Source organism: Gossypium hirsutum, chromosome A01 (genome assembly GCF_007990345.1).
Source record: "Gossypium hirsutum isolate 1008001.06 chromosome A01, Gossypium_hirsutum_v2.1, whole genome shotgun sequence".
In the NCBI taxonomy this organism is placed as follows: Eukaryota; Viridiplantae; Streptophyta; class Magnoliopsida; order Malvales; family Malvaceae; genus Gossypium; species Gossypium hirsutum.
Genome location: NC_053424.1, coordinates 3,403,200 through 3,416,485, shown reverse-complemented (window position 1 = coordinate 3,416,485; position 13,286 = coordinate 3,403,200). Strand labels below are relative to the sequence as shown.

The window sequence follows — 13,286 nt, the reverse complement described above, 5'->3', positions numbered from 1 at the left end:
TTAATAATTCAGTTACCAATCTTAACTTTTTTATTTGAGTGGCCAAATTGTAAATTTACCTGTCCCAAACTTTGATGTCTATTAGCACTTAATGGGCCAGTGATTAACTTGTAACCAACGAACAATTCAATGATCAATTTGCAATATTTTTAAACTGAGTTACCAAAATGTAAACTTACTAATATATGAGTGATCTTTGTTAAAATTTACCCAATAGAATTATGGAGACAACGTGTCTGAATTCTCAAACGTTTCTGAATTCTGACTCGTCCCGAACTAGTTCCTCGGGAAGAAGCTAGAGGACAGGTACCCCTCAGCTCATTCCAATCTATCTGCTGGTCAACATTAGTGTTTTTATCACCATATCCCAACCCTGAAAGTTCTCTGCAAATGGACGGCAAGGAAGAGTTTCTCAAGGAATTCGGTGACTTTTACGGCTACCCCAACGCCCCTAAGTCCATCGACGAAATTCGTTCCACCGAGTTCAAGCGATTAGAAGGTCAATTTTTTTTTCTTTATTCAATTTTTTTATTGATATTTTATATTCCTTTTATTGTTTCAAGTAAGAAATAATTGAAATTTCAGAAGATAGAATTGGAATTTCGAGTTTTTGTTTGATGCTTTGGGTTTGGGTACTTTGATAAGCTATTTTTGAGCTTTGGGTACTGTAGATACTGTGTATTTGGATCATGCTGGAGCAACCCTTTACTCCGAGTTGCAGATGGAAGCTATCTTTAAAGATCTTACGACTACTGTTTATGGAAATCCTCGTATCCTTTTAACTCAAAAGCTAGTATTGTTTTTTTCTCTGAAATTCGATTAAATTCCAACTATTCGTATTGACTAATATCTTCCCTATTGTATGGTAATCTTATAAATGATTATAAGTTCTTTAAAGCACTGAGTAAAATCCCTTTAGCAAGATCAGCACTGCATTAGTTTGGTTTTGACTTTTATCCTGCTTTGTATTTTTGGAGGGAAAAGCTAGAAATTGGTTCAGTTAATCTGTTTTGAGAAGTATTATCTTACCTGGATTTGGAATTACAAGCCCTTTAGGAATATCTGGTACTGGTACTGGTTTTGGTTTGTTTTGATTGTGACATTGCAGTAACTCAGATTATTGATGTGTTTTTTGGCTGAAAAGCTGGAGGTCCTACTCTTGTTTCAGTTTGGGTCATAATTTTATTGTCTTATTCGTGCTTAGAAATAATAGGTCTTATATAGAACTATGTCTTATGTTCCTCTTGACTACTTCTATAAGATAGCCAAAGTGATTCTAGTTCAGCCACTAGTGACATTGTAAGGGAAGCACGCAGACAGGTACCACGAATGTTACTTTACTTTGTTTTCTGTTGTTCTTCTTATTTCTTTGCTGAAATTTGTTTTAAAGTTTCTACATTTCAAATGGCCTGGTTTTATTTGGTCTATGAAGTCATAAATAGTTTATAGGTATTGGTAATTGTGCTCTAGTTCAATTTGAAATAAATTATCATTTTTTTTAATCTGTGGTATCAGAATAATTATCTTTTATTTTTGTATATTTTTCTTGCTATATAGGTCCTCGATTACTGCAATGCTTCTCAAAAGGATTATAAATGTATATTCACTTCTGGGGCAACAGCTGCATTGAAACTCATAGGGGAGAACTTTCCCTGGAGCTGTAAGAGCACCTTTATGTACACAATGGAAAATCATAATAGCGTACTTGGTCTTAGAGAGTATCCTGCCACTTCTAGTTTTGGGAGTACTATCATAAATTCTGGCCAGTGCAGTCATGTTTTGTGTGTATGTGTGTTTTCTTTCTTCTGTTCTAAGATCATCTTATATCCACAGTGATATTACTTATAGTATGTTTTGTTTTGTGTATTATATGACAGAAAAGGATCAGCATTTTTGTTCCTTCTCTTAATATTCTTGAATCTATAACTTTGTGTGCACTTAATAATTATTAGATATGCTCTCAATCAAGGAGCTGCAGCCTTTGCAGTTGATATAAATGAGGCTGTGGATCAGGGTGGAGCATCTAGAAGCTCTCTGACTTCATTTAAGGTGATACAGCATCCAGTGCAGATAAGAAATGAAGCAAAAGTTTTGGAAGGGGAGCTTACAGGTAACATTTGGAAAAATATGTTAACTTAATGTACTACTGATACCTGTTAGAGAAATGATTCAGGGTGAAATAACTAATATTTGCATATTAATTTGGGTCTCCTTTGGTGGATCTATTCCTGATATCTAGCTGAAAGAAGCCATTAGATAAAAGTTCTTGACTATGGAACTTTATGCAGATGCATGGATATTATGTGTGGCTGCACATATCATCATGGTCAGGGTCATTTTGGCAATAGGATCTGATTTTCTTAGATAGCTTAATTGAAATCTCCTTTACATTTTGGTGGGTTGATTGTGTACTATTTTATATTAGGAAGTTTATTACCTTTTGTTTGTTAGTAACTCTCAGCAGGGGTCGGGTGCTCCTTAATTGATTCTTTGTCTGTAACTTTCCAATACACATTAATCACTGTTCATAGGTATGTGTCACGTTTGGATCCTATGCATATGAATGGTGGTGATAGATGTGCTGGAAAGTAATAGATAGAAAAGTAATGTAGGGGAGCCTTATCCCAAGATATGAACGCTTGGTTAGTGCATTTATAAATAAGCTTTATTAAAAGGATTCAATGGATAAGAGTTCAGGAAGCATGGCTCTGTATCTTCTGCCTTAGTTTATGGATAAAACTTGAATTTTGTCTAGGTCAGACTGATAGAAGTCATCTCTAGGATTTCCTTACTGCATCCATCTATTTGTTAATTTGCAAACCCTGCTACTCTCATCCATGCTAAACCATGTAAGTTCTTGTAGAAACCTATCCTTTTCTGTTTTCTGGCTTTAACTTAACTCTTCTATTGTTCTGGGGTTGTTATTTTGGTCTAATTAGCGAAATTTCCATAAAACATCTTTAATCCATAGTCAATTCTAGGATATTGTCATATTGGAGATTTAATTCAGTTCAAAATTTGTCCTTTCGTACATGTAACTTTATTTCAAAATGTTGGATTTCTGTTTGGTACCATATATTGAGCTTCTTGTGAAGATAATTTTGGCTGTTATTAATGTCAACTGCATGCTGGAATTCTTTTTCTCGCATATAGATCACTAATGCCAATTTAACTAATATATATAATGAGTGAAAAATGATAACATGGAAGACTTCCAAAAGGATTTCAGTATTTCTTTCTTATCGGTATTTTTTGCTCAACAATTAGAGGTCTACTAGTAAATACAAAACATAAGAGGCTTATCTTATTGGATGCACGAGTAAAGAAAATGGAAATGCTGTTTTTGAAAAACCATAATAACTTTTTTCTTGAAATAATAACATAAGAAGATGAAAAGCATATCCTTGTTTTTGTCATTGCCACTTTTTAGCGTCATATCTTTTTCTTATTGTTGCAGGTGATGCTTACAATTTATTTGCCTTCCCCTCAGAGTGCAATTTCTCTGGAATGAGATTTGGCCTTGATTTGGTGAATAATGTTAAGCAAAATGCAGAAAAATTTTTGGAAGGCTCTCCATATTCAAAGTATGTAGCTTTCATACTGTGTTTCTAAATATGTTTGTCTGCTTTTTACCACTAATAACAGTAGCCTGATCTGAAAAGGGCAACTTCTATGCAGTTTCTGTTCTGAACACATAAACCATAATGGGGAAAAGATGAAGGAATCAGATTTACAAAGGAGTCTGTGATAACTGAGATTATCTTGCTCATTTAATTCAGTTTTAATATGATATTTTCCCCATAAGTTCTTTTCTTTCTCATTAAGTAGGTTTTGTTAATTTAACTAAAAAATCATGCTTGATCAACTAGGATAGCAATATTTTCCCATCTTAGAGGTCTGTGTGTAATCTAATCATTTTCATTTTCAACTAAAAATAGTAATTAAGGAAAATTTATGTTAAGAGTAGTAGCCGTAGCTGAAATAGGCTTATTTTCTATGGCAAGGAAGCTGCATATTATGTGTAAATATGTTATGTTGTAGTCAAATATGATTTTACTTTACTCTTTGCTCTTAATGTCTAGAAATTTCGAAGAAGCAGATATCAAAATAAAAACTGAAAAGCACTAAATTATCTTGTCTTCAAAATTTTCTCCCCAAAAGGTGTTGGACTACTTAAAGTAACAGTGGCTTGCTGGAACAAAGACCGAAGATGGTACCAACATGTTTATATTTGTTTATAAAAGGCATTACAGGCATGAGGAAGTTTAATAGTGATAGCTTAGCACAGCCCTGAAGCTCTTTCTGCCTTATAAGTTTCTAAGATTTAGTCCTACTTTGATCATGTGCTGCATAATATATTGCTAATCATGCAAAAGGGAAAGCTGCATAAAACCTATGTTTAACATAAGAAACCTAATAATTTCTCCGATTTGGTAGAAAAGTTATAGACCTAGAAGTTTATTTAATGTAACGCTTAAAAATATAACTAAACACTCATAATCTATGTTGATACTTGAAGTCATTATTTTTAAATGTGCTCGTGTTTCTTTGAAAATGTGCTTTTTGTATGTAACCTATTAGACATTAGCTTTTTAAGAATTGGTTCTGTCTATTCCCGTCACATATATTTGGCCACTGTTTATAATTAGGGGACATTGGATGGTCTTAATCGATGCTGCAAAGGGCTTTGCAGCACAACCTCCCGATTTGTCACTTTATCCTGCAGATTTTGTTGTAATCTCTTTTTATAAGGTAAATGTATAAGACCATTCTAAACTTTTTGGTGGGTAAATATTAACTCCTTTTTTATCCTGAAAAGGGAGCAAACCAGAAGAACCTAATCTTACATAATGTTGTTTTGCCATTGCATTGTCTTGAAGTTGTTTGGCTATCCAACTGGACTTGGTGCTCTCATAATTCGAAATGGTAAGTAGCTGAGTTTGTAGATTACTGGTCTCTGAAGTTACACCCTGATGGTGGTGTTAGGAGTTTTTTGTACACACTACACAATAGTAAGATAGATGCTATCAGATATTTTTGCATGTGCATGTGTCTAATTGGTTTGCTGTAATGAAGAAAGGAATCTTTTTCTGTTAAGCATCATTCATTTACCCTTTTATTTCTTTGATTGTAACAATGGAGTTTGGACTTCCCTCTTCTTTCTTGTTTTCTGTTTTTTTCAAAAGAGTGAGTCTTTCTGCCATAAAAGATCTAGATTGGTTGACATTGCCTTTGTTGCCCATTCAATTACGGCTGATTTTACTGTTTCTGACAATATGGATCACCCCTGACAATAGCAGTTTGATTTTCAAATTGGATCTAGGTAGAAATTTCTGGAAACAGAAACATTTGATGAGTTGTGAAAGAAATAGATATAATGAGTTTTTTTCATTCCCATTGAATAATGGGTTTTGGCATTCATTTATTGGTTGATTTATGTTTCTCTTTCTTTAAGTAACCTCTAGACAAGTCCTGATTAAGTAAAACAAAGTTTAAGAACAGGGAGTCCTTTTCATTATGGTTTTCTAATATCCTTTTTTCCTTTTCTTTTTCTTTTAGATGCTGCTAAGTTATTGAAGAAGACCTATTTCAGTGGAGGTTTGTACTTAGAAGTCTTATTGATGGATATATTTAATGTAGTTGTTTTGTTAACTATAAGTTTTACAGGCACTGTTGCTGCTTCAATTGCTGACATTGACTTTGTTAGAAGAAGAGAAGCTGTTGAGGAGCAGTTCGAGGATGGCACCATTTCATTTCTTAGCATAGCATCTATTCGTCATGGATTTAAGATATTCAATACCCTCACTACATCTGCAATGTGCTGGTATGCGAAAATTGATTTCTTCATCTCTGAAAAGTGCAAAGTTCTATTAGGATTATCAAGCTTTAAGTTTATTGTCATTATATATATCTTACATCATTCTGAAAGTTCACATGATAGAACGTTTTCCTCTTTATTCTTTCATGACTATTTTTCATGTATATTGTGTTTCTGTTTCCCATGCATGGTTATTTATAAGTATTTCCTGACTTCGATTTCTTTTTGGCCAATGATGGTCATTGTTTGATTACTCTCTCAAGTTTCATCTTGCAAATAACTCAAGATTCTTTTCAAGTATAGAATGCCGAAGTTGGCATGTTTGCTTCTATAACTAAATATCAGGCCTGGCCCTGGGGGTCGTCTAGAGGTGCGGCCGCCCAAGGCTCAAGGCTGAAAGGGATCCAAAATATTGTTTTCCAGTTTCTAAGGGGCCCAAAAAAAATTTTAGCTTTTAAGGGCCCAAAAATTTTTTTAACCAACTTTTAAGGAATCTAAAACCCCATTTTATTGTTTTGCCTAGATGCCCAAAAATGTCAAGAACGGGCCGGCTAAATATTATGAATCATGCTTTTCCGCATTGGTTTTGCACTACGGTTCCTGTAGAATGTGCAGGAGTATAATTCTTCTTTGCTTTGGGTTTTATTGACAATGAACTTCTGACATTTTCTGATCAGTATCAAACTATCAATGTGAAATTGTAAATAATGTTTCCTTCGGAGAGGGTTATATAAATCTGTCTTTGCCAAATGTTTTCCTCTGTTCTGACATTATGTTATATTACTGTTTTGTTTTCACATGGCATGTTAAAGTAATTTACAGGGATGCCTCCTGTTAGCATATTGGCCTCTGCCCCCCCCCCACCCCCCGGTCTTACACTGTTCTCTTTCAGGCATACTATGTCACTTACCAAGTTTTTGAAGAGGAAGCTCTTAGCTTTGCGACATGAAAATGGAGAAAGTGTCTGCACTCTTTATGGCAATTGTCCTCTGAAGGTTGGTCACATGACTTAAAGAAGTAGATAGACTATATGTGCCCAAATAAGCATGAATTGTAGCATGTTATGACAACTTCAGATATACTCAAAATGGAAAAAGGAAAAAGATGGGAATCTTCTTATGTTCCTTTATTCTTGGTTTCAGTTTAAGATACATTTTATTAGAGGCATTTCAATATTCCTACTTGATACATGTCATATGCACAGTTCTTTCAGGTTGAGCAATGCATGTTACTTTGCGTGTGGCATGCCGATACAATTTTTTTGTTTATAATTTTGTAGTCTGGTCTGTTTGGATGTTTGAAGCTTGAGGCTATTAGTTGCTTCAATAGTGCTTTCCATTCTTTGCTAGCATTTATTTTTCTGGAATTATTAACCAGTTCTAAATGGTTTGCAACTCTTCCCATAGGTTTCTAGGCATGACTGTGGCTCTATTGTCTCGTTTAACCTGAAAAGGCCAGATGGCTCTTGGTTTGGGCATCGGGAGGTGGAAAAATTGGCATCCTTATATGGAATTCAGTTACGGGTAAACACTGATACAATTTGTAGAGAAACCATAATGATATAAACAAACAGTGATTTATGTTCTGGTTTAGTGATTGCTTGCTAAGTGCCTTTGTGTTTTTCTCCCTGGCTCTTAAATACTCAGATCTTAAGTAGTTGGGCAAGCGAAGTATGCCAACATCTTTATATGTTGTTCATAACCACAAAATGCTTCGTAATAACATGAGGTGACTTTTACCGTATCACTTTAACTGAGGCTTGCTTGAACAATGTTCTAGGAAACTGGCAATTATTGATCTAGGGGAAGATTAAAGAAATAATTGACTGCATGTGTCTTATTTAGTGACAATAATTCATTTGTCTTTCCCTTGCTGTTTTGTTGTAGACAGGATGCTTTTGCAATCCTGGTGCTTGTGCAAAATATCTTGGCTTATCTCACTCAGATCTTCTTTCTAACTTAGAGGTATACCTTTCTTTTGGTTGGTTCATGATCTTTTTACTATGGTTGGTTCATGATCTTTTTACTATACTTTTGTGGTTGAAGTATATGGACTTTGTTTATTGAAAGTAAAATAAGCCTTGCTTTGAGTTCAGGCTGGGCATGTTTGCTGGGATGACAATGATGTAATAAATGGAAAACCAACTGGAGCGGTTAGAGTATCTTTTGGTTACATGTCAACTTATGAAGATGCTAAGGTAGTTATTCTTTTGCTACCTTTGCTTTCTGCCCTTTATTTCTATTCTAGAAAAAATAGGTGACCTTTTCTTTATTATATTGATGCATCAGCTGTGGGGACTGTTCATTTTCAATGTTGCCATAGATGATAACTTCTGACATTCTGTTTGATTGTATTTACTAACGGTTGCCTTTTTCCTCCCAATTTACAGAAATTTATTGATTTTATAAGAAGTTCCTTCATATCCATGCCAAGTGAGTTTGAGAAACGGTACTTGCTCAGATCAAAGTCAATTCCATGTCCAACTGAAGGTTATTTAATGTTTTGGTTCATGTTATATCTCCAATGAAATGAAAAGTATATATTAGATTTGCAAACTCTCTTTTGCTCCATTCCCAAATTATTTCCACTGTGAACTAATGTTATTAGACTAATAATAATCACAGCTATAAGTTCAATTTAAGTGTAATGAATATCTATATTATAATAAACAGAAATGAGCTAACTGAAAGAAGAGTGGAAGAAAAAAGAATGCATGAATAGAGACGTGTGGGGAAAATCTAAAGTCTATACAAACACTAGGCAGTAATCTCCAAATAACGTAGATATATGAGTTCTTTTAGACTGTTATAGACCACAGGAATTTGAAAATTTGAAATAATCTTGTATTATTTAAACTTTTGCCAATGGTAGATGCTCCAAAAAACCTCACATTGTGCTTGTCTATTATATAGTACTATTTTAGATGGATTCTGATTTTCTATGTAGATTCTTCATAAATTTCTCTTATTTGGTACTGTGATAGCTGTACACTTTTGATCCTTAGTTAAGTTAGCATGGTGCATCACTTTGGTTTTCTTTTCCTTTTATTTCAAGGGGAAAAAGAAAAGGGGGGGGGGGGGCTTTTGTTTCTATGTTGCAAATGGCATCGAAGTTTCTTCTAATCATGTGGCATGGAGTCCCATGATTATGAAAATGACAATTTACGTCCATATTCTGCTACTGGCTTTTCTGCATTTTCGGCTAACATTTTGTTGTTTCTGAATTACAGGCTTTGAAGATCGACTATCAAGTTCTGCTTGCCACCTTAAGTCTATAACCATCTATCCAATAAAATCATGCGCAGGGTTCATTGTGAATAGTTGGCCTCTGAGTGATACAGGTAACCTCTTGTTATCTTTATGGTTAGGACATAGGCTTGTTTTATGGTTTATGGTTAAACCGACACCATATGTTCATTGTCCTTCCATTAATATACCAAAAGCTCAAACTGAACTTTTTATAACCAAGTTGATGGTTTTTGATGTTTGTATGTTATTTCCCACGGTGAGAACACTATCTTTATATCAGCCAAAGTATATGATAAAACACTGCATCTTCATGATCTCTTCCATCATAATTTTTACACAAATTTGTACATTGTCATGATAATGGTATACTTTGGTCTTGTTTTAGTTCAGTTGAGGCCTACTGATTCCTATTAGCAATAGATTTAAGTAGGAACCAGGCATTGCTGAGCAAAGGGATAAATATATGATACCTTAACCTAAAACTGAAGCTAGTTCCATCTCTATATGCTAGCCATAGTTTGAGGTCTCGCATCTCACCCAAGCATGTGCATGCTTTGAATGAAAAATAAACAATGCTTTTCTGTTTAAGATTCTAATGTTGGATCCCTCATTGTTCTTTTTTATGCACACGTGCATGGAAGATCTTTGCTTGCTGATTTCTTTCTCTGTCTATGATATAGATCTAAAAGGTCTGTTCACTATATTACCTGTCAATGCAGGTTTGCAGTATGATCGAGAATGGCTTCTTAAAAGCTTGACTGGTGAAATTCTTACACAAAAGAAGGTTAATAGTTTCTTTGCTTAGAAGAGTCCTGTACCTTTGCATGCTGTTTTTGTATTTTATATTTTTTTATCCTAATTATTGGTTAATATTTTGCATTTTATGCAATGAAAAATATGGTGGCTCACAGCCTGCTTAGATGATATTCTTCTTAGCAATTCTATTTGTTATTTTCCCTTAAAAAATTATCTCTTTTTTATTTCTTTGATAATTTTGCTGAAAAAAATCTTAATGCATGTGAATATTTATTTTTGGACGGAAATTTTTTTCCCAAATGATTTTTTAAGATAAATTATTTTTATCCTGTTTTGTTTTGTAGGTTCCTGAAATGTTCCTCATTAAAACCTTCATTAACCTCAATCAGCAGATATTATCTGTAGAGTCACCCCATTGCAAAAGGAAATTGCAGATCAAACTAGACTCCAATTCATATCTTCCTGGGAAAGAAGAATTTTATTTGCAGAGCCAAAGGTGCGATATAATAATACCAATCTTCATTTTTACTAGTTTATTATGTAATGTTATTTAATATGTTGGAATGCGATTTGCATTTATTTTTCGAGCTTCAAAAGTTCTTACAGTTAAAAATTTTATATTAAAGTACTTGTTGGTTAAATATTTATGGAGAATGGTGGGCTGTAGAGGTGTCACATGGGTTAGACCATGGATAGGCCGATTTCCTATATTTTGATATTGTTATTTCGAATGTTGCAACTTAATTGTTATTTCTTGAATATCAGATATGAAGTCCAATGTTATGAAAATGAAATCAACCAATGGTTCAGTGATGCTGTTGGTCAACCTTGTACTTTAGTGCGGTGTTGCCAGTCCGAGTATTGCTTCTCTTTGAACAAAAACAGAAGTATGGGTATGTGCAGAGATGTGAACAGTAAGGTGAATTTTGCAAATGAAGCTCAGTTCCTACTGATTTCCGAGGAGAGTGTGTCCGACCTCAACAACAGACTATGCTCAAGTATGTTTCTCACTGAACTCGTTTACTATCATGCAAGAAGCTGAAAATGGTATTCAGTTTAGATTCTTCGTGGTTTTAGTGAAGATCACCCATTCAGTATGATTTTGTCCAACACAATTTTTTCTAGTTCTTTTCCTATGTTTGGAAATCCTACCCTGGCATGTCCAAATGTGTACCGGACACAGGTACTTAAAGAATAGTGAGTCTATAGCAGCTTAAGACACAGCAGCTTCTACTATTGGAATTTCCTATGTCTCTTTATTATTTGATGGCATTTTCACTTCCAAATGACTTTTGCTTCAAAAAGATTTATGGTATATCATTTTTCAGCCCATTAGATTGATTCAAACATCGCAATCCTACAGCAAAAGATATAAATGAATATACGCATATGTAGTAGGCACACTAATGTGGCTCGTTGTATTTTATGTTACTTTTATTGTATTCATTTTTCCTCTAATCATGTTATAATACTTTTGTTCAACTTTCACATTCATCACATTTTAGATTCTTGCACCGATCTCTATATTAACAAAGGGATAATTTTCAGTTTAAATCAGAGCTTTTGGTTCAAGTCATCATGCTAGTGCATTCTCCTTTCAGTTTTATTAATTCTTTTCTGTTCTTTAAAGTGATACATTACATCTACATACTAATTTTGTGGTCTTCAGAAACTCAAAAACTCTCTTGTGGTGCCCCACCTAACGTCAATCCGATGAGGTTTCGGCCCAATCTTGTCATATCTGGAGGTGAACCTTATGCTGAGGATGGATGGAGAAATCTTAGAATCGGGAACACATATTTTAGTGTAAGTTCTCCACCTTTAATTGTATTTTACCTCAATCCAGACGATAATGCATGTTAATATTCTCTCCTTTTTCCTTCTTTTATAAAAATCCAATATATATAAACTTACATCGATCTTGTTTATCAGTCATTAGGTGGTTGCAACCGTTGCCAGATGATCAATTTTTATCAGCAAACAGGACAAGTTAAGAAGACAAATGAACCTTTGGCAACTCTAGCATCATACAGGAGAATAAAGGTTAGCTTATCATAAATCTAAATCGATGTCTCTAGCTTTTTGCGGCTTTTCAACTGCAATGTGAGTGATATCGAGTTTCGGTTGATTCAGGGGAAGATTTTGTTTGGGATATTGCTCAGGTACGATCCTGGTAATAAGGCTAGGCTGGATACAAATTCGTGGCTTAAGGTAGGAGATGAAGTTCATCCAAATTCGGAATAAAAGGTGTTAAAACAAAAACAAGAACCTAATAGAAGCACATATAGGGAATATTGCATACTCCGAATACAGTGGCATACGCATTCCTACATAACACGACCACGGGCCAGACAGCATGAAAACAATTTTTTGTTATTCCATTCCTAGCAAAGAAATAAATGTCAAATGACGAATGGTATACAGATATCTTGATTACAATATTGAAACAAAGGCTGTTGCTTTATTTGATGCAAGTCTTCTGAAATACTTTAATGTTCCAGCCAACTCTTGAGTTCGTTGCTGTTCAAAGTGTATTATATATATAAATAATATTACATTGATTTACATGTAGCAAAATGATGAGCATTTGCAACTTGATTCATTTCTTAGCATGATTGCTTCCTAAATGGACTTTGGTCGTTTGATTACAAAAAAAAAAAAAAAAGTTCATTTACTATATATGTATTAACATGAGAAATGAGAAAAACCTATATACTCATTTTGAGGAATAAACAGTTCAATCGTTGGTCAATAGATTGCAAATTTAAGCATCAACAAGTAAAACATAAATATTATTGTTAAAATATTGAAAAAGTAAAACACAAGAATAATTGCATGAAATATCAATTTCGCTTAAATTGGAGAATCCAAGTCTTGGTACATGCCATCATTATTATTTTCAATTTCATTAATCTTGTTCAAAATATCATCAAAATAAAGGAGACATTTCGTCTTCAAGTGCTAACATTTTTGTTACTAATAAAATTAAAAATACAAAAACATTAAAAAAAATCTTTAAATATAAAAAACAAACTAAAGATGATAAAACATTCACTTATATTTGTTATAAATTGATAAATATGACATTTACTACAAGATAATATAATTACCTTCATATATGCTTCCCAATAGCTATCTTCCCATTGTTATCCCATCCAAAAGCATTACTATTATGTTCATAAATCAACTTCTTCCTTCGTTTTTCAAAATCGTAAGCCTTGAATATATGTTAGACTTAGTTTTCAACTTATATCTAGAATATTTCTCCTCTAATATCTTGTTTGAAATTGGTAAATAGTCTTACCTAAAGCTACAATTAAACATTGTATGTTCCAATGTTGTATATATCATGCATTAAATAAGTTTAAAATCTTTAATTTTATTCCAATGTTTTCTTGTATTTTTGAATGGTTGTTCATAAATTCAAATCTTCTCCATCCATTAACCTTTAAACAAAATGATAA

The 13,286-nt window shown here is 33.6% G+C and overlaps 1 protein-coding gene across 1 annotated transcript; it reads left to right on the top strand.

Annotated features, from left to right (window-relative positions):
• Positions 1–241: 241 nt before the first annotated feature.
• LOC107932693 (molybdenum cofactor sulfurase) lies at positions 242–12,387 on the top strand. The gene is made up of 22 exons (XM_016864753.2): positions 242–499; positions 672–770; positions 1,262–1,320; positions 1,558–1,718; positions 1,953–2,110; positions 3,458–3,584; positions 4,650–4,752; positions 4,881–4,926; positions 5,560–5,598; positions 5,668–5,824; positions 6,711–6,813; positions 7,225–7,341; positions 7,705–7,782; positions 7,914–8,015; positions 8,208–8,307; positions 9,048–9,158; positions 9,786–9,850; positions 10,167–10,318; positions 10,588–10,820; positions 11,492–11,628; positions 11,755–11,865; positions 11,956–12,387. The coding sequence occupies exons 1-22, from the start codon at positions 391–393 to the stop codon at positions 12,064–12,066; spliced, it is 2,478 nt and encodes an 825-aa protein (XP_016720242.2). The 5' UTR covers positions 242–390; the 3' UTR covers positions 12,067–12,387.
• Positions 12,388–13,286: the final 899 nt, after the last annotated feature.